Below are 22,727 nucleotides of genomic sequence, written 5' to 3' on the forward strand. Positions count from 1 at the left end.
GCTATATATTCTATGAAAAGTAAACCTAAACAGGATGTGATTCTCCAGCTAATGAGAATCCAAACACTGTACAAGCAGGATTTAGATGGTGTAACCAAGTTTCAGCGAATGAAAGTGGGATTGCAGGTATTCTCAGGAGATGGTACACATGCGAATTACAATATGTAATTAAATTTATGCTAATGCTTTAGGATAGGGGTTTATTTTAGAGTCTCTAAATAATATAATATATAGGCTGGTCTTGATGGTGTGCACAAACTTTCAGAAAAGTGGTATATACTAGGTGTCTGTGATTCTAGTAACTAGCTTTGCCTAGAAAGGTTAATTCAAGCATCATAAAAATGGTAACATTTGAACTGGGTCTAGGCCAACTAGAATTTCTAGGGGAAAGTCTTGGACTAATGGAATAATATACTCAAAAGCATTGAGCTGGGAAAGAGCATGGTTTGTTTACTGAACTGCAGGTAGGGGAAAGGGAAATAGATGAGAAAGTGAAGAGACAGAAGTTGAGGTCTGATAATGAAAAACCCAGCCACTGAAGAGTTGGATCATGTCCTTAGTTAAAGGGAAGTCATGGAGAGTTTTTGTTATGAGAGGAACATCATTTTATTTGTTTGGGAATGTCACGCTCACTTAGATGTAGACCAACTAGAGGGTTAAGGAGAGCCTAGGTCTGGGAGCTCAATTAGAAGATTAGGTCAGTTAGGAGACTTTACAACATGGCATAAGATAAAGGCCTACAGGCGTTAAGGCAGTGGTGATAGAAAGGTAGCTCAACATGAAACGTTTTAGTTTTACAATCGTGTTAGGAGATTTGGATCTTTCTATGTTTTGTCAGAATTTTGACAATTTAAAAATGATTAAGGATGTACGTCCAATTGACCATGTCCTATATGGCCATGTTGTCTAATCTCCTTATTTTTATTTTGCAGACTGGCCCAGATGGAAAGGACTAATGGGTCTTTTCTCACTGATAGCAGCTCCACCACAGGAAGTGTGTAAGTAAATCATGAAATTAGTGCTGCCTGGGAAGGCTAGTTCTTGTATTATGGCTGTCAGAAACAATCTTCACTGATGTGGCTCTGAATCTTGATCCCAATCAAAATTATTAAGTGTGGTTCCAAAAATTTCTACATAGATTTTATGCTTTCAAACCATGATAGTATAAACTCAATATGTTTATTTACTTTGTTTCATATAAGTTAATGAAAAAAATCTTACATTTGTCAACTTATATACCCCAGGAAAATCAGATTGTTTTATTTAGGATAACAGGTGTATATATTCATTCCATTTGTCTTATATTTCTTATTAATTTAACAAAGGTAATTTGACAGAATATGTGCCCTTTCTGTGAAATCCTTTCTTCCACTAGCTAACATTTTTTCCATAATATCTGCATTTAGCAACTCTGACCCACACATACTTAGATATATACTCCTACCCTTCATTGAAAACTGTTAACTCCTCTGCCAATATTTTATTTTATTAGCAACTAAGAAAAGCCTCATTGACTTTAGAATACTAAAAAGATATTATATACTAAAAAGCTTTCTAGCCAATTATTTTATTTCTGATTTCCCCATACGTGTGTATTCCACTTGGTTGTGGAACTTTCTCAGCAAATATTTTATCACTGATTATCCCACTATTGTGTGTACTCTTACTTTTGGAACTTTTTATTCTTTTTTTTTGTGCCCTGGAATTCACATTTTTAATTCTGAATAATATCTAAAAGACTAATACTGTCAAGCTTATGTGACTTACAAAGCTCTATTGTGGTTTGGATCTGATGGGAAACTGTAAAGTAGACAGAAAAGTTGTCAAACATAGTAGTTGGGTGTTTTCACTAAAAAAAAAAAAAAACTATGGAGAGTGCTAGGTTAAAATACTTAAAGTGCTCAAATATAGAATATTCTGTTTCCATATTTTCTAAAACTTGTTTTATTTATTATTATGCTTATAAATAAAAGTTATCAGGAGGTTTTTCAATTTCAAATTTCAAAGATTACATCTTAATACTTGACCGTAATGTAGTAGAGATTTATACATTATCATTCATGTACTATGAGTGTGAAACAATTCCCAAATCAAAATAAAGGTGTATTCATAATGTTTGTTTCATATTTAACCTACTGGTGTGCATTTCATGTAAAGTAGTTAAGTATCTTGAATCTTTCCTAAATCAACAAATTTCCTCAAGGCTGACCATAGCCAAAGTGTTAAAGGAAATAAAAGATAATAATTCAGAACAAAATCTTACTTCTTTAAAATGTTTTGTCATGCCCTGTGAACACAGTAAAGGTAATGCTCAAATTTAGTATATTGTATCTTAAAATAGGAATAAATACTATTTTCAGATTTAGCACTGTTTCAGAAAAGATTAACATTTTTTAAAAAGAGAAGAAAAAAAGTCAGAAGATTAACAGTCAGATACATTTTAATATACTGTCATGATATATATTAACTCATTCACCCATCCAACAGACAGTTGTTATTAATATATACCTACCATGTAATGGTATACTGGAGCCAATTGTGAGAGCTGATTGTTACATTTTCAGGATGTTTGTAAGCTGTTGAAACAGAGCCTTTTTAAAGATAATTTATGTGCATGTATATACAGTTACAATTAAATAAATTAGATTAAAACAAAAACAAAAGTAATTCTCAAAACTCATCACACCCTAATGATTTTACTTCATTTCACTAATATCTATGCCCTTGGGATTATTTATTATAAACTTGTCCATCCTGCAACCCACAGGCCACATGCATGTGGCCCAGGACAGCTTTGAATGCAGCCCAACACAAATTCGTAAACTTTCGGAAAACATTATAAGATTTGTTTGTGATTTGTTTTGTTTGTTTGTTTGTTTTTTGTTTTTATATATATATATATATATATTTTTTTTTTGCTTTTTTAGCTCATCAGCTATCATTAGTGTTAGTGTATTTAATGTGTGGCCCAAGAAAATTCTTATTCTTTCAGTGTGGTTCCTGGAAGCCAAAAGATTGAATACTCCTGATTCATTATCTCTGTCAGGTGGTGTACAAATGTTTATCTTTTCCCAGTTCCACATTCAGTGAAGTCATGAACTTGAAATTGGCCATGATCAAAGTATTTAAATCACAGAAGTTGCAAATGCCACAAATCAAGGTCTTTTTCTCTTGGAGAACCTGTTAAACATTTACCAACTCACGACCGCCATGCACCCAATACTGCAATAGGTCTATAGATGCAGATACTGTCTCCATGAGTCTTATAGGCTAAAAAGGAAATAGATAAGTAGTCCTACCAGAAGAACATGATGAAGGCATTTGTGGTAAACAGAATGATGGCCCCCCTCAAAGATGTCCACATCCTAATCCCTGAAGCCTGTGAATATATTACTTTACTTGGCAAAAGGGACTTTGCCACAGGTTTTTAATTAAGGACCTTGAAATAGAGAGATTATCCTGGATAATCCAGATGGCCCCAGTGTAATCCCAAGGGTCCTCATAAAGGGTAGGAAGGAGAGCCAGAGTCAGAGAAGGAGAGGTAGCAATGGAGGGAGAGGTAGCAATGGAGGCAGAGGTCAAAGAGAGATATGCAGATGCTGCTGTGTTGGCTTTGAAAATGGGGAATGCAGGTGACCTCAAGGTGCTAGATGATGCAAGGAAACAAATAATCTCCTATGAACCCTAGGATGGGCATTATTATGAGTCCTATTTTATAAACAAGGAACCTGACATCCAGAAAGATAAATGACATGTCCCTGATCACCCATATATCTATTACAATTAGATATATGGGTACGTTCGATTGACTCTGGACAATTTAAAAGGAAATTGATGTTATGAATACTACATATCTTTGAAGGAAAAATTGAGCAATGACATCTCAGGACAGGATAGGACTCATGACGGTTCCGGGGAATCTGAGAAGTGGGAACGCAAGGACAATTCATTGGGCCATGGCTATCAGGACGTCTCACTCCATCTGCCATCTGCCCTTGGGTGACACTGGAAAGAAAGAATGGGGAGGCTGACTGTGGTTTACACAGGCATTGCAGTTTGCAGATCTGAAACCTAGAACAGAACAATCCTTAAAAGAAAGAAAATCATTATTTTTATTTATGTCTCATCTACTTTCAAAAGCTCATTGAATGAATCACAGTTTTTTTGTCATCTGATATGTACTAGTTTTGTAATCTAGATAGTGTTTACTATGTGTGACTTAACTGTAGTATAATTATATTCCATCTAATGATATTTCCTTGGTGCAAACCTATTATTTTTGCAACATTTTCTATTTTAGCCCAAGACATACGATTGATGTTTAATGTCCCTGATCTGGTACCTCATGTTCTATCTGTATTTAAAGAGTTTGATATTGGTTTTTACTATATGTAATTAAGAACTAGAATGTATCTATTTTTATATTCAACATTTAGACCTAATAATCTGTGAAAAACACTTAAGACTAAAATTGTATGTTTTATATAAATGATTGTTAAATTCTTATTTTTGTGAAAACTGCCTTAACTCTCTTCCAGATGCCATAATGAAAGAATGCAATGATAGTGGGGATGATAATTATAATAATATGTTAAACTCTATCAGCTTCCCCAGAGAAGTGAATCTATATGTATGTTGACAACAAAAATACATCTCAAATCTAATTTTGGCTGGTTTCACTATGGATAGTCAGTCTCCAAATCTTTAAAACAAAAATTTACTTGGTATTAATATTAAGCACTGAAGTTAGTCCATGAGGTCAGGTGCTGTAGTAAATGTTCTGAGGGCATAATGGTGGCTTGTGATCTTGGAGGAACTCTACGCCAGGATCTGTGGTCAAATCATGGCCACAAGATCAGCCAGGTAGCTTAGGGGATCCAAGTTTTCTTTTAATTCTTGTTGTCCTTATATTAGTTCTTATTTTAAGTCTTTTCTTTCCATATTTATTATTTTCTTTTAGGTATGTTATTGATAGGTATCATAGAACGAATTTTTTGTTTGTTTGTTTTGTTTGTTGTTTTGTTTTGTTTTTGAGACGGAGTCTCACTCTGTCACCCAGGCTGGAGTGCAGTGGCACAATCTCAGCTCACTGCAACCTCGGCTTCCCAGGTTCAAGCGATTCTCCTGCTTCAGCCTCCCGAGTAGCTGGGATTATAGGTGCCCACCACCAAGCCCAACTAATTTTTGTATTTTTAGTAGAGATGAGGTTTCACCATGTTGGTCAGGCTGGTCTCGAGCTCCTGACCTCAAGTGACCTGCCCACCTCGACCTCCCAAAGTGCTGGGATTACAGGCATGAGCCACCGTGCCCAGCCAACTAATTTTTTTTTTTAACTAATATTAGAATAAGTTTACCTCTATTTTTATCGTAACACCTGAGATTACCATCTGCTTTAGTTCCATTTTGCATTATCCTTGCTCATTCTTTCTTTCATTTGCTATGTGGACAAAGTGCTTTGCCTGTACACGTGAATGACCTGCCTGGTCATATGGATGGATAGGTTAGGACTGTAGATATTGCTCCATTGTCTTTGGACATTTAATATTATGGAAAATAGGAAGCTAAACCTTTTTCCACCTCTGAACATGATTTACTGTTTTATTTTGATTTCTGGCAGATTGCTTGTGATACTTTATCTTTAAAATACAGACATTTTCCAGGGATACATATGAATGTGCTTCTTTTGTTATTATTATTTTTGGGTACTCTGTCTTTATAGTTTCTATACTCAGATCTTTTTCATCCTGAGAAATGAGAAATATTTACAAGATGTTCTACTGAACTCTTATTTTGCTGTTTTATTTTATATCTACTGTATCTTTACGCTTTGTCCATTTGTCCTATCCATATGTTAGAGCTGCTCTTTTGTCATGTTTTATCACCTCTCTCTTCACATGAACTTGGTGAGGTGCCTCCAGGCATCGCTGCCTTTGCATTGTGTAATTCACTGCAGCTCATTGGTGTCCCGGTGGTGTTGAGACATTAGTCTTACAGCTTGCTTCTGCCCCGGATAACACAGCTAGGTTTAGGGTGTTGGCCATTTACTTCCTATGAGGAAAATATACACATACACAGACCCATATCTCCCTGCCAGTCTGTTTTATTTAGCTACATGGGAAACTGAGGAGCTTTTGGATTGCTTTCAAATGCTGCTCTCTGCAGTGGTGCAGTACCCATACTCTCTTCTTCTCGTCCTTCTAAACCCAGGAACAAGCATGGGGTTCTTCTAGAGGTTCCTTCATTCATTTCCCAGTGATGCTGCGTTTTCTCAGGAAAGGGAATCAAAGGATGATGCCGCAGCTTACTTCAATCTTTAACCCACTGGTGTTCCTTATTTCCAGTTGCTAACTGTGTTGTAAGGGTTCCACCCCATCCTCTTTTAAAATTTATTTGATAAAAGCAAGAAGGTCAGGTTAGGTACTTATTATTATATTGTGGCCTTAACCAAAGTATATGACCTTTATTTAAATATATATGTACTCACATACACACATGTACATATCTATATCTATATATTTCTAGAGGGAGAGAAAAAGAGAGGGGGTTTATTGATGAAGAAAGCAAAATAAATCAACAAGTGGCACATCTGAACTTTTGCTTTGGCTGTTTGACAAGCATAATACCAGAACATTCAGTTTTCTCAATTGCTTCTTCTAGCTCTCTGATCTCAATGCTTAGGATAAACCTTTTCTAGGAATTCACCAACTTTCTGGTACAATTTCAAGTCCCTTCCTTGTTAGAGTAAACTGCAGTAACACCAAGATGAATTTTCAAACCAGAATTACAAGTACCAGAGGTCTTCCCCAGCATCAAGTGTTACTCATCAGCTCAAGGGCACAGGTAATCTCAAGGCTCTGGTGAAGCTGAGAGAGGCCCAGGACTGACAGCACCACACACCAGGTTCTTTCTGGCTGCAGTAGGATGCTGTCTGACTCCAGAGTAACAGAAGAAGTCTCTAAGGGATGTTTGCAGCCCCCATCGCTTACACAGGAAGGAGCTGCTTCAGTCATGAGATAGCTCCATTTGACACTCTGATAGCTACATAACTGACATGAGGTTTTCCTGCTGCCCTATCCTGTAAAGCCGTCGATTTCCAGGACTTGTTTACCAAAAGCCATCAAAACGGACCACGTGCCATCTGCTAATGGACTGCCCTGCTAGTATTAGCCAGGAGACTGGTATTTGCACATTTATAAGATCTCACTGGATCTCTCTTGTTGAAAGAAGATAAGAAATTCTGAGTCTGCTAGAAAGCATTTTCTTGCCATAAATATATCAACTTTGTTAGACATTCACTTATGTCAGTTACTAATTCAACCACGTTACTGCTATGTCTAGTTCATTAGACAGGTAGTTAGATAAGTGGGAGAACCCACATGCATTAAATGTAGTTTCTTGTTCTAATGCAGAGTGATCAACCCTAAAAATGACCTGCTAATAATATAAAGTAAAATATCTGTAGAGACATTATAAATATCTACAATTATAATTTGTGCTGAGCTATTTAAATAAAAGAACATAAGGATTATAAACCCTGTCATATGGGTTACAAAGCATTTCAAAGTTACTTTCAACGAAATTCTAAAGACAGTGAAGCCAGATGATTCTTAATTAAGTAGTCTTTTAATCAACTCTTTAGGCATGGAGTAATTGATTTTGTCTACGGTATCTTTTACACTAAATGTTGTTCCTTATTTTTGTTTTTCCTGCTGAGTAAGATATCCCTTCTGAAGTTTGTGAGATAAAGCTGTTAGATGAAAGAGAAGCCTGAAATGTTGACTCATGTAATATCCGTGCTCTGCTAGATGAACTTCTTCCTAGAGTTTTAAAAGGGAGGTCATGGAGACACTGAGCTCTAAGACAAACTTGGCCCAGCCACTGTCTTGTCCATCATTATTTCTACTTCCTTTATGTCCAAAAACATCACCATCCAGATGTGAGCCTCTGGGTCTGTTTCCTTTGTCTTGCTAGGGAAGACGAGCACGCCCTCATCCAGCAGTATTGCCAAACACTCGGAGGAGAGTCCCCGGTGAGCCAGCCGCAGAGCCCAGCTCAGATCCTGAAGTCAGTAGAGAGGGAAGAACGTGGAGAACTGGAGAGGATCATTGCTGACCTGGAGGAAGAACAAAGGTGTGCTAGGCCTGGGAGAAGGAAATATGTCATCCTTTCTTTTGTATGAATTTCACTGTAGCCCCCATTTATTCTCTTTTTCAAGACTATTGTCTAAGAAATCTCAGTGGAGTGAAAATTTTAGAGGATATTAACAAACTGGGATGCTGGCTGCAATACAGCAGCATTTGAGGGTTCATTGATGATGTCTACTGGGACACTTGCTTAAAACTACAATTTTATTCATGCATGCTCATCCTACTATTAATACACATTTTTATATAAGAGGAACTAGCATGAGCTAAATTTGAACCTCACAGATGATTTTGGAGAGACGATAATGCACGTGGTAGTAATTCTGTTTCTCCCTCTTTCTGTATTAGAAATCTACAGGTGGAGTATGAGCAGCTGAGGGACCAGCACCTCCGAAGGGGGCTCCCTGTCGGTTCACCGCCAGAGTCGATTATATCTCCCCATCACACGTCTGAGGATTCAGAACTTATAGCAGAAGCAAAACTCCTCAGGCAGCACAAAGGTCGGCTGGAGGCTAGGATGCAGATTTTAGAAGATCACAATAAACAGCTGGAGTCTCAGCTCCACCGCCTCCGACAGCTGCTGGAGCAGGTAGGGTGTGTAAGAATTCAGCGTCACACCTCCCCAGGCCATCTGTCCACTGCCCTGGGAGATGATGGTCCAGGTGTCAGGAGAGGCAGAGAAGTCGACTTTCAATTTCTTACCTCCGTAGTTAATTCAGACTGGCTTAGAAATTTCCTTTTACATGTAAGCATATAAATCCTCATTGGCACACAAAAATGTGTTTGCCCAGCTTACAATGGAATTTCCCAGTCTTCTTTAACAATGAAGTCCGCCTCAGCTCTGAACTGTTTGAGAGAAAATATCCTATGACATATATCTTCCTAAATTATACATGGGAAACATCTGTATTGAGGAACGGCAAGAGACCTGAAATCGGCATTCTAAAGCTTTCTTCCAGTGAGACAAGAATGCTGACTCCAAGAATCATTATTTTCTATTCTCAAGAAATTGAGTTAAAGATGGTTATTAATTTGCTACTATTATTTCCTAACACTGGACCATGTTTTATGGGAGTTGCTTGCAAGCTTTCTGGATGATAAGAAATACAATTTACATTATGATGAATACATGCATGTATGGAGAATACTAAATAATACTTGCCTTTATAGAGAAATGCCAGCTCTTATTTTCTGTTTTCCCTTTCTTCCTCCCTCCCTTTCTTCTTTCTGTTTTTCTTTCTTAATGCTGGTCAGGACCTACTAAATTGATTCTATAACTCATCAGTGGGTTTTTGCATTCAGTTTTGAAAAACACTGTTCTTTGAGATATAAAAGAAGCATCAATACAGTTTCTGCCTTTCTGGTGCCTGCCATCTTGTTGGAGATCACAGCAAGATACTTTCGTATGTGAAGACACAGCACACTGTAGGGAATTAAGTGCTTGATGGCACATAGTAGTTAGGAATAGGAGTGATGTCTCAGAAGTAGTGATGGAGAGACCTTTGCAGCAGGTGCAGAGAGCGTAGAGTCCCAGCACAGGGGCCAAGAGCTCCTCTCTCTTGAAGAATCCCTGACATCAACATGCATGTCATCTTTTGTCTTTTTCTCTAGCCTGTGCTGTGTGGAGCTCCTATGTGATATAATAGGAGTGCCTTTCTCCAGAAGTGATTTATTGACTCAAAGCAGGAACAACTTTCTCTCCAGTGATTCTCTCAAATTTTAGAAAACTACCTTTTCACAGTTGCTCTCAGTCTTTTTAACTTATCAGAATAATTCAAAACAGTGTCATTTCTGCCTTACCTACACATAGATCACTCTTCATAATTTGACCATACGCTTTTCTCTGTGTCTCTCAGTGTTTCAGAATTTGGGTGAGGCTGTTCAGTGGAAGGCTTACTTCAGGGCCTCTCAATCCCACATATTTGGAAAGTAGGAGTTTCCCAAGAGTGACCCAAGATGTGGGTTTCTTGAAGCCCTTTGGAATGTTTGAATCTTACTTAGTGCCAGCCACATACATTGAAAAAGTTACATTTTTCATTCCGCGAACTTGAAGTTTCCAAATGGTGCTGTGTAAGGGATGGATTTTCTCTTGCAATCTCTTGTTTAGAATATGAAGTGTTAGTGTTAACAACTTAGTGCATAGGTGGAATTGCTGCAGAAGGAAGCTATGCTCAAAACCTTTATTTGCCATGGCTGGTTGATGCCCACAGGAGAGCAAAAGGCTTTTCTGTTCACCCTTGCCTTCCCCTACTCCCTCCATCCCATTAGGCAGTGCTGCCTGATGGCTCGTGTGCCTTGAGAATCACATAGTAATGCTTTTAGAGATAGCTAATATCCAAATGGCTCTCTGTATCCAAGATTGCAGAGCTCTTATCTCTTCTAAACAATTTAGGATGATGAATGCTAGAAGTAGATGGAAAATTCAACTCTGATAGTAAAAACTAGCAGAACTACCAGGCTTCAACTAATATAGATTTAATGGAAAAATCTGCATGAAAAACTTGTAACATCTGCATTCCCTATATGATGGCTCACACTTTCTAATTTGACCATATATTTGTCAGCGTATCCATATTGAAGATTTGTGTGAGTGCCTTTACGAAGTATTTACTAAGTGTCAGGCTGTTCTAACCATTTTAGAAATAGTCATTCTTCACTCCCCTCACAAAACCCTATAACACAGCACTATTATTACCCTCCCCATTTTACAAATAAAGAACTGAAAGCATGGAAGGTTCTACAGTTTTCCCAGAATTACACAGCTTATGAGTGGCAGAGTGGGAATTGGAATCCAGGCAATCTGAATCCATAATCATGCTTCTAACCACTCTCTCAATATTGCCTTGGAATATGAGCTGATTTTGAAATTGGATAAATTTACTATATTAGAAACCCAGTGCTGATGTTTAAAATATGAGTGAACTATGCTTATGAATTCACTTAACATTAAAACAACAGAAAAATTGAGGGATAAAAATGGTGTTGATAAATGAGTCTGGCAGCATAACCAAGTGGGTTCTTCAAAGTGTCCAAGCGGAAAGAGAAGGACCAAAGCCCCCACCAAGCTGATGCTAAAATGTATGGAAAACATCTGAAGGCAAAGACTTCTATATGATTTAATTATCTATGGTGAGGGCGGGGAAGTTAAAAAGGAAATGTTTTTCCTTATGATTATTTGAATCCTTTCTCTGCTTTAACCTCTGAATGTGGTTCCAGCCTGAATCTGATTCCCGAATCAACGGTGTTTCCCCATGGGCTTCTCCTCAGCATTCTGCACTGAGCTACTCGCTTGATCCAGATGCCTCCGGCCCACAGTTCCACCAGGCAGGTCGGTGTCCCCAGCACACAGCTCCTCTGCTGAGTCTGCTTTGTGCTTTGCCATTAGTTTGTGTTTCCTGTTAAGTAACATTCCTACACACTGGTGCCTTAGGAAGTAAAAGAGTTTTTGTATTTGGTCTTAAATAGGTGCAAATCCATTTCAACAATATCAAAAAGCAAACATTTTCAAATAAGCTATAATACACTTGTTTATATAATCTGTAGAAGTGGATTGAAGTTTGGATGAAAAAGCCTCCTCTGCCCTTTAGAATGAGCAAGAAATTAAATTATTTGCTTATGAATGATTTTTTTAGTACACTTTCTGTCTCTAAAATGTTATATTGGTGCATATTCAGGACTAATGATATTACACCAAACATTATGGTTGTATCTGCCAAGGTGTGGAAACTCATTTATTCACTTTTCTTCATCCTAGTCCACTTAGACATTGTCTTGCCTGTCCCATCAGAGGCAGCGGTCCCACGCAGCCTGTCCTTGGTCACAATGGGGACCTGTCACTGATGCTAGGAAGGACTCAGTAAACTAGGTGTTAACCAATGACATTTTGTTATCAATTAAATTAAAATTCTAGAATTTTACTGAGAACGATATATTGTAACCAAATTAATTTCTTGGTGGGATACGTTTTGGTACATTAACCAGAAAAAAATTAAAATATTAGCTGGGTGCAGTGGCTCCCGCCTGTAATCCCAGCTCTTTGGGAGGCCATGGTGAAACTCCATCTCTACTAAAAATACAAACATTAGCCAGGCGTGGTGGAGCACACCTGTAGTCCCAGCTACTCGGGAGGCTGAGGCAGAAGAATTGCTGGAACCTGGGAGGCGGAGGTTGCAGTGAGCCGAGATCGCACCAATGCACTCCAGCCTGGTGACGGAGGCTCTGTCTCAAAAAATATATATATTAAAATATTAAGATTATTTTCATATTTTTTAAATAAGAGAATTATTTTGACTATGGATTATAGGATAAGAAACACATCCTAGTGAAAAGTATCTTAAATAAGATGCCTTTACTTTTGTGGCAGGATAAGCTGGCCTAAGCCGAAGTCTCCAAAAAGAAAGGAGGACAGAAAAAGAAATTGGTGAAATTTTTTTTTGTATGAAAACATACCTGTGGTGCAAAAATAATAGATTTCTCGTTCAAACACTGAAATAATAAGACCATATTACTTGTTTTTCAGTCTCATATTTTTCAGTCCCCTGGTGTGTGGATTCTTTCTACGCAAACAAACAGCTAGTACGTGTTAATTATGTAAAATTATATTACCAACACTCAAGCAAAAATGTTTTGGGTATATTCCCCTAAAATTGTCCTTTGCAATGGGAAATCTTTTCACATTGATATTTAGAGGCTGGTTGGAGTATTTCCTCCTGAATTTGGGTTTTAGTGGAAGGCTAGACATTAATTTGAGAAGCTGTGTTGTTCTCTTTATTTGCTGTCACAGCGGGAGAGGACCTGCTGGCCCCACCGCACGACACCAGCACGGATCTCACGGAGGTCATGGAGCAGATTCACAGCACGTTTCCATCTTGCTGCCGTGAGTATGAAAGATCGCAGCACCACAGCTGCGCGTGTTCCTTCCCTTTCTCTTTTTCTGCATGCGGCCCTTCGCCTTCTTCCTTAAGATAACAAAAACCTTATTACAAACAGGACTGAATATTATTTGAAAATAAGGCAAACATTATATAAGAAAATGAAGCTCAACCTAGATACTATCAAGTAACGGGGGTACAGTTGCAACGCAATTCTGCTCTTTGAGATTTTTCAGTATGCCTGATGGGTGATAAAATGAAGGCAAATAAAATAAGAAGTCTGGTTTTAAGAAGAAATTATCCTCTTCGATGCAAGCTATCATAAGGAACACATCTTAGTTCAAAGAAGAGCTTTCAGTGGCATGCCAAACAAGGCACGGAAATAGACTTTCTAGTGTAATTCCCTCTCTTTTCTTCAAACATTGTTCTCCAATGTCATCAGACTCCAGTGCAGAAAGGGATTGTTTTCAGATTTTCCCTTTTTATTCCCGCTGGTTTCTTTTCTCATGGAATAAAATAGTCATTGTATAAAGGCCAAACAATTTAAGGCATCATAGATTAAGACCCTGTGAAGTTTCCATCTGAACAACCAAGAGCCAGAAAATAACCAAATTCCGGGGGAAATTATATAATAATTCTTACTTATTCATTTTTTCCAAGTGTTTTGTCTTCAGCACCTTGCCACCTTGCAATTTTGGCTGAGCTCTCACCTAAAACACTTCTGGTGTTTCTAGCAGAATATATACATACAACTAAACTGTATATATGTGTATATATATATATATATATATATATATATATACACACATATATACACACACATACAAATATATAAATGTATATAAATTACTTAGTACTATAATTATATTTTAAATAATCTTTGACAGGATTTGAAGACATTATTTGTAATTTTAGAGAGATTTACTCTCAAACTGATTTTAAATCCAGGGCAGTCACTAAAATAAGAATTCATGTAAAGCATAGCCTCTTATTTTACCCTTGTCTGTCATCTCCTTAGAAAATGCCATCCCAGGCTGGGCACGGTGGCTCACACCTATAATCCCAGCACTTTGGGAGGGCGAGGCGGGTGGATCATGAGATCAGGAGTTCGAGACCAGTCTGACCAACATGGTGAAACTCTGTCTCTACTAAAAATACAAAAAGTAGCCGGGCATGGTGGCGTGCACCTGTAATCCCAGCAACTCAGGAGGTTGAGGCAGGAGAATCGCTTGAACCTGGGGAGTAGAGGTTGCAATGAGCCGAGATCGTGCCACCGCACTCCAGCCTGGCAGACAGAGTGAGACTTTCTCTCCAACAAAAAAAAACAAAAGCCATCCGAAATGATGAAAAAGAGATTATCAATTATCAGGAGTGTAGGTAAATAAGATATATTGACTTCATTTAAAAATTATTATTTACTGTATAGAACTTTGTAATTTTTAAAATACCATCATTAGCAGAATGTGAAAACAGCTATTTAAAATATATTTCTGGCCCAGGTGCGGTGGCTCATGCCTGTAATTCCAGCACTTTGGCAGGCTGAGGCAGGTGGATCACTTGAGGTCAGGAGTTTGAGACCAGCCTGATTAACATGGCGAAACCCCATCTCTACTAAAAATACCAAAAAAAATTTTCCAGGTATGGTGGCACAAGCCTGTAGTTGTAGTCCTACCTACTTGGGAGGTTGAGGCATGAGAATCACTTGAACCTGGGAGGCTGAAGTTGCAGTGAGTTGAGATCATGCCACTGCACTCCAGCCTGGGCAACAGAGACTCTATCTCAAAACAACAACAACAACAAAATAAATAAATAAATAAAACATATATTTCTTTGTGAATTTTCAGGAATATTTGCCTGAAGATTATATTATTGGTTTCCACCAGCACATGAATATATCTATTTGTGTTTTGCCAGTGTTTCCCAGGTTTTCATTTGTAGATCTACTATAATGCTTCTCAAAGTTTGCAGAATCACATTTACACTACATCAGTCTCCACACCCACCTCCCCACCCCCCAAAGCACATGCATGCATGTGCACACACATATAGACACACTTTTGGCTTTTAGAGTCTCACAGAAGCTTAAGAGGATCACTGAATGCTCACATGCTACCAGATTGTTGCTTATTTTCAAGGCTCTGTAACCACAGTAATAGATAAACTGATTAAAACTAGTTTATTAATTATAATTCAAGGTCAAATTTATTTAGAGGTTTTGATTTTCAATTGTATGTTATTTAGTGAGTAGATAAAATCTCATCATAGTCTTTATGGGCCAGAATTAAATTCTTAAAGGAAATTACTTTTTAGTTCAGCTTATACCTAAATAACCTTAATAATTAGTTAAAAACAAATTCTGTACATCAAAGCTGTTTAGAAGTTTTTATTTAAATATCATGGACATTTTCAATTGTAAAAGTCAGTTGGCAGTGACAGCCAGGATGGGAAATGTGTTTCAATATACACCTTGTAATAAATATAAAATATATAATTTCCATATTAAAAATGTTATTCTAAAAATGTGGGATTTTTTCCAAGTTCCATTTCCTAAAGAATTTACTCTTAAATTTTTCTTAAAGTATACTCTGACATCTAGATTTTACAAAAGCTGGACCCATGTCATTTTAAAACAGAACATTATTAAAAATAAATAATCATAATTTAGAGCAGAAATGAATTGTAACAGGTAAATGTATGTATCTCTTTTTATGGCCTCACTTTAAAGGCAAGTATAAAATTCCTATTGGTTGGGGATCTTGTTAGCTGTTCATTGATATTGGTTTCTGAGAGGAGTATACACAGTACCTTCAATGGGACCCACATCACAGAGATTCATCCTCTCCCCTGCATTGGTCCCCTCTTCACCAATGTCATTCTCAGTGTTCAGAGAGTGGTTTGTGGAGCCCTGAGATTCCTTAATGTTTATTAAGCTTGAATCACATTCGTCAAAAACTCAAAACCTACTGAAATGCAATGATTTCCTTTTAAATATGTTTGTATGTAAAATACCCATAGCCTTCTATCTGATAAAAAGCTGTTGGTTTAAAAGTATTGGTTTGGAGCAGCTGGCTTCATGTTTTTATAGTGTTAACTATGCACATTCACAAATATTTATAATAGTCATAGTTTTCTGAATGAGCATTACTAGTCATGTCTTCTTTTCAAGAATTCAAGCACATCCATGTATGAAATGATGAAAAGTGTATTTTAGAATCCTTTGAAATCTCCATGTTTTAATTTTTGGCTTCTGAAAGTTCTGCTATTCATATTTTTTCTCTGGTATTATAAACATATACAAGACAGGGACAGCTTTCCATAAAAATAAAAGCTGAATTGACTTATTTATAAAATTGATACATATTTTCATATTTTGCCTGTAATTATTAAACCTTTCAAAAATTGATGCAGAATAGAAATCAGCATGGGAGGTAGACTCGGTGCCCAGTGCGTCATGTGTCTTTCTCTCTTTTTTTTTTTTTTTTTTGAGACAGAGACTCACTCTGTTGCCCAGGCTGGAGTTCAGTGGCACAATCTCGGGTCTGTATAACCTCCACCTCCCAGGCTCAAGCAATTCTCATGCCTCAGCCTCCCAAGTAGCTGGGACTACAGGCACATGCCACCACGCCCAACTAATTTTTGTATTTTTAGTAGAGATGGGGTTTCACCATGTTGGCCAGGCTGGTCTCAAACTCCTGGCCTCAAGTGAACCACCCACCCTGGCCTCCCAAACCACTGGGATTACAAGCGTGAGCCACCACACCTGGCCCCAATACATGTTTCTGACTTGAGTGAATGATTACATTTTCTAGCTGGGAAGGTTTCCTTGTAGCATTCCTAGATAGTACTCAGAAGTTTTGTAGGATTCATTTGTTGTTTTGTCCCTTTAAAGTTGCTCAGCCAGCAAATATTCTAATAAGCCTTTGTGATTCCCAAAGCTTACCAACCACCTTTGGAGAATTTATCTAAACAAATCGGATTGGCACCCTCCCAATGCCAAGCCAATCCCTTGAGCCCCTGTAACTAATGAGAACTTTAAAAATGCTTGTCGCCAGCATGCAATGTATTGATCTTCATGTTAATCTTGACTTTTGATCCTTTGTGGATTAAAAATTAGCATGGCCCCAAATGAATTTCCACTCTTGGCAATCTTGGAATTAAAATGAAACTCTGTATTCATAAATCCTAATTGTGTGAATTGCCTATTTTAACATGACCGTTTTTTAACTGTGTCTACACATTGTTGCACATAACACTTTAGAACTCCTTTGTCTGAATTAATATCCCAGTTGGTCCTGATAGCATCCTTGAATTATGGCCTTTTAAAGTCTTTTTAAAATTATTTATGTTGAGTCTTAGAGCAGAGAAGCAGACATTTCCTTCACTTCCTGGCAAGGAGTTAAGGAAAGGGGTTTAAATGTACTGCCAATTAACAAGTGTACTTACTAAAATTCCCACTGACTGCAGTAACTATTTTTATTTTTTGGTATAAATTTTTTTTTGTCCGTTTTTTACTTATGTCCTTCAAATGTATGAAATACTGGCAGTAAGCCAACTAATTTTTGCTGATAGACCAAGAAATGCTTTCAAAATTATTTTTGACCCACAGGCATATTTTTACTATGAATTGCCTATGTTTATTAAGCTTGAATGGCATTCATCAAAAACCCAAAACCCACTGCAATGCAATGATTTCCTTTTTAAAATATTTTTGTGTGATTTGTTCAGGCAAATACCCATAGCCTTTTATTTGATAAAAGGCTGTAAGGTTAAAAGTATTGGTTTAGAGCAAAATGGATTAGACTTCTGTCTAGAGTTTGGCTATTTGTTATATTTGTTACTTGCAAGAGAAGCATAACTCTGTCTGTTTTAAAAAGAGTGTGTAAACTTATGGTGTACTTAATAATAATTCAACTCAGCTATCCCTTGGACACTGTGGAGGTCCACTCTTTTCTCCTGGATGTAACTTACAGATCTGTTAGAACTAGGCTTCTTTTAGCCTGATTTCTCCCCCAAATACTGGGCCTCACACTTTCCCTCCAGATGTTATAGGAAGGGTACTCTTCATGCCTGCTCTTTTTTTCTCACATAGCTCCCAGCACACAGCACATGGTCACTGATGTCCTTTCTCCCACTCAGCATAGAACAATGAGGGATGGAAGGAGTGCAGCATGCTAGATGATTAGGGACAACTTTTATTTGACCAAGAACAGATTGTTGCCATTATTGGGGGACAGATCTCCTCTTTTTCCCCCAGCATTGAGAATGAGATGATCATGTAGCAAAAGAGGGGATGAAAAGCAGATTCCTTAGAGAAGAGATGGCAGTGGCTGCCCTTGCAAAGCCCGCCAGATCGTCTTCACTGTCATGGGCTCTGGAACCAAAAAGGAATTGAGCTATCTGTGTGGAAAGGAGAATTAGATGCCATATTCTAACTTCTCCGTTGTTCCTAACTGGGCCCATCCAAGGGACTATTATTATCCCAAGTGTCCAGAAGGACACTGAGGATTAGGCCAGCACTTTCTTGATGCAAGTACTTGGCCACCATTTTCCTGGGCGTTAGGGTCCAGGGTGTGTCAAGGGTGGGTCAAGGGAGGCAGAAACCAAAGACTTATGCCTTCAGTGGTCCCTTGGTCAGAATTAGTACTCAGCAAAGTAAGCAGAACATGCTCTGTTCTGATACATAAACCAAATACACAGTATGATTTAAATAGGAAATGAGATTTTTTGCAAGACTAAGTGCTCAGTGAATGCTTTAGTGTATGCACTAAATCTTAAATCACATGGAATATGAGAAACTAACCAGGAAAACTAGCCCTCATTGAAGCATTAAGCCAGGAAAAAAAAAAAATACGTTTCTTGTTTTTCCTATTAGCGTCCATTTAACAACTGGGCTATTATTACCCTATGTAGAGTGATACTTTCCATGCATTTGCGTGCCTGAAAGTTGGAACCAACAAAGTAACAGGACTGCCATTAAGTGATTTCTTTTGTTTTCTCTTTCAGCAAATGTTCCCAGCAGGCCACAGGTAAGAGTTAATGGGTTGGTTGGCTCTATGTTACTGATCCCAACCTAGAGTAAGCAGATTATCCACCACTGATTTTATTCCTACTTTATTCTCCATGTAAATAAGTAAACTTACTTGACATTTAAACGTTAGTTGATTCTGTACAACAGTTTGTCAGTCTGGGAGTGGGGGGTGGCTCCCAAGCCACAGATACCAAAAATACCATGTGTTTGATCCTTTGTGTTCTAACAGCTTTTTAATGGCATCTTATATGCTACATAAAGTCACTCTAGATAGATTTGACCACCACTGCTCTCTCAAATGTCTACTTAAGGTGGCTATCACAGAACATTGACCTAAAAAAAAATGACTGGTACCACAGAGGTGGTTTTGTTACTTTGCAGGGGAAAATATTTCAATTTTTTACTTAAAAATTTGCTGAGAACTGTTGGCAGCTGTAGCCTTATGCCTTTTAGTATTTTCTATAAACCAAAAAGTGTATGAGACAGGGTTACTTTGCCAAGGTTGAGGACACACCTGGGAAAAAGAAAGATAAGTTTCATTAGGATTTGTAGCCTGTGTTTTGTTTTGTTTTTTTGTTTTTTTTTGTTTTTGTTTTTGTTTTTTCCCAAAAAGGATTTTGAGGGCTTCACAAAAATGAAAGAGCAGGCAGGAGGGGGTGGAGGAACAGTCAATTATGCATTTGTCTTACGCTCAGTAAATCTGCATTTTATATAATTAAGATAAGGTATGCCTAGAGTAGAAGAAGCAGTCAAATACACATTTTTCTCAGGGTGGGAGGAGAGATGACTTCTAGTCCTGCCTTTGTCCTGTAAAGATAAGCTGTTAATTCACATTGTCAGGGTGAAATTCAACAAAACTCTGTTTTAGGGTAAAGATTTGGGGGCCCTTAGAAATTTCCTTGTGAGCAATTTGTGAGGGAGGTCACTGGCCTTCTATCTTTGCAACTAGCTGCTTAGGAAGGTAGTTTTTGTGTGACTCAGTTCCCACTTTTAATTTTTCCCTTTAGCATAGTGAGTTAGGGATCCTGAGATTTTGTTTTCCATTCACATTTTCTTATCACATACTTTTAGTAATAATGTGCCACAAAGCCACAGCAGCTTTGCAGAACATTTTCTTTCATGAACTTGTTTACTAATCTTTTTGAAACAATGAGCCTTCTGAATGATTGTCTTATTGGCAAGAGAGGCTGGGATCTTAACTAAAAGACAAGGGTATGTGAAGTAGGCTAGGGGTGTGGTGAGCTGTGGGTGTTCTCTCCTGCTTGCTTCTGTTGTCTAAGTGAATTGGAAGCCGGGACTTGAGCAGGGAGTGAGGTTGGGGAGGAGGTGTCAGAAGTGCGAGGAGAGACTGGAGGATGTGTGATAGCTTCTTGGAGAATAGAAGAGCAGATGGCCTGGGAAATAGAGTGTGACTACAAGCAGCATTAAAGGTGCCACTCATGAATTTAACATGAGGCCATTCTGCAGGGTTGTAAGTTGCCCTCTAGGCATATTCACGTTCATGAGCACAGGCACCAGAGTGGGCTGAGTACTGGCATTTAAAAAGTTGAAGTTGGGGTTTGACAAAGTGAGTACAGTGATTCAAGCGAAGAGGCAAAGAAGTGATTATAATGGTTGAACCAGATGCTTAAGCTCAGTAGCGAAAGGAATGAGGAAATGTCCAGTGTGGGAGACAGAAATAAAGATGGGAGGATCAATGGATCCTATTATCAAAGGATGGATAAATTTGCAGTTGTAGGGGAAGTAAGCTGTGGAGGTAAAGGTGGTTGTCAGAAGCTGGGTTGAATGATATTGAAATTAGAGGGGTTGCAAGTATTGGTAATGGTCCATATTTGGACTTTTGTGTGAATGGCTAAGAAGGTTGGAGGACAGGACCATTGGAGGAAAAGAGCCTAAAGAACCAAGAAGCCAGAGTGCTGGAAGAATCATCTCCATGGGTGTTGAAATCACTAACATTTAAAAATAGCTTTAGAGTAGGGGACTTTGAGCCATATTTTACTTCAAGAAGTGAAGGAACATGACCTACGGAGTCAGTAGATGACTGCATAATGGATTCGTATAGTCTGATGATATGAGATTCAAAGCTGGGTGTTTTTAGGGAGAAGAGAAAGAAGATACCCCAAAGGCCCCAATGAGGACCAAGGAAGACTCATGCAGTGTATGAGGAATGGGGGAGAGTGGGGAGGGGAAGTGCTGTGTGAGAGGGTTATGAGGGAAGCTGTGTCTTCAGGTAGATGCAGATATTGATTAGAGCAAGTAGATGCAGGCAGCATTCAGAGAAGGGTTTGGGACATGGGTTTTGCGGATCACAGGCCACATGACCTATAGGACAGGTTTCAAGAGCTAGGAAGAGTGAGGCATAGGGACACAAAAAGGGGTATGCAGATCTCTATATGACTAGAATACAGGTGATGGAAGGGCAACCAGGAGTCTAGAGCTTTTTAGGGTGGCCCATTAAAATTAAGAATAAAGGGTACAACGAGGTTAGTACTGATGGTCCCCAGGTGGAATGAGGCTGTGAGTGACAAAGGCAAGGAGGGAAGAGAGAATCTTTTAAAATCCTCAGATATAATACAAGTGCTCAGAATTTAAAGCAGAAAATGATCTGAGGAGGCCTTCTCCTCCTACTCTGTTTCTAGATTTTAGAAATTGAGTTTACAAAGAGCTAAATGGTTCCCGGTTGTACAGCAACTTAGTGGATGGAGCAAACATGTAACTCAATACAAGAGGCCCCTTTCCCATTTTCTTCCTTCCCTCTCCATGTGTTTTTTCCTGCTCTTCTCTTTTCTTCATTTTTCATGTCTGGGGTCGAATGGAAATTCATGAAAAGTATATATTTTCACCTGGAGGTTTGGGCTAATATTTACATAGCATGATCTTAAATTTTTAGAATTCTGACACCTAAAATGAGCAGTATTGTGTGTCCAATTAATAGACACATCTAATTCTCAAGGATAATGGAGTATATAGACACAATTCAAAAATCCTCTTGGCTTTATATTTAACATGAATCAGCGCCAGAGTTTCAGTTATCAATATTAATAAGTAACAAAATGTTCCTTTCTCATATAGGGTTAATCTCTCCCCTTCTCTGTCCTCAAACCACTTTGAATTTACTGTGGCCAGCACTTACCTCATATTAGAATTGAATGAGGCTGCCTGGCTGAGATATCTTCCACACCTGCTTCACAGGAGGGCCTCCCCTCAGTACAATGCCTGGAACCCATCAGTGTTTGCTGAATTTTTGCTCCCTCTAACATGGCAATCAAATGTTCAAAATGGAGAAGCAAGTGTCTGAAGAATCCAAATTTGAATAGTCATGGAGAATGGGCTCTAGGCCAGAGTCAAATGAGTTTGCTGCTTTCAGCATACCTGGGAAAAGGAGGGGCTCCGTGGGCAGTTTTTCCTGTGGCTTCATTAGGAACATGCTTCCAGGGAGCAGGATAAAGTCCCCCATAAAATAAGGTGTAAAGACAGATGGAATATCTTTCCTGAGGGTCCAGAAAGGCCTTTTATGATTTATGAGGCATGGACCAGTTTGGATGATTTCATTTTAGCATTTTTTTTATTTTTTTCTAATTTCAAAATCCTTTTAGAAGACCAAATGTTTGACCTTCCCTTCAAAAGGTTGATACCACTTCCATGAGTGTGGCCTGGATTTATATTGTCTCTGACCTGGGACAT

At 38.2% G+C, this 22,727-nt stretch overlaps 1 protein-coding gene across 8 annotated transcripts in view; it reads left to right on the forward strand.

Annotated features, from left to right (window-relative positions):
• UTRN (utrophin) overlaps positions 1-22,727 on the forward strand; it is a 562,884-nt gene that overhangs the window by 537,648 nt on the left and 2,509 nt on the right. For all 8 annotated transcript variants that reach the window (XM_019029674.4, XM_063707928.1, XM_063707930.1 and 5 more), the window contains 6 exons: positions 933-998; positions 7,972-8,130; positions 8,493-8,733; positions 11,361-11,472; positions 12,928-13,020; positions 19,019-19,041. In XM_019029674.4, the coding sequence (XP_018885219.3) occupies positions 933-998; positions 7,972-8,130; positions 8,493-8,733; positions 11,361-11,472; positions 12,928-13,020; positions 19,019-19,041 (694 nt within the window). The remainder of the gene's footprint in view (positions 1-932; positions 999-7,971; positions 8,131-8,492; positions 8,734-11,360; positions 11,473-12,927; positions 13,021-19,018; positions 19,042-22,727) is intronic.

The sequence above is a fragment of the Gorilla gorilla genome, chromosome 5 (assembly GCF_029281585.2).
Source record: "Gorilla gorilla gorilla isolate KB3781 chromosome 5, NHGRI_mGorGor1-v2.1_pri, whole genome shotgun sequence".
Classification (NCBI taxonomy): Eukaryota; Metazoa; Chordata; class Mammalia; order Primates; family Hominidae; genus Gorilla; species Gorilla gorilla.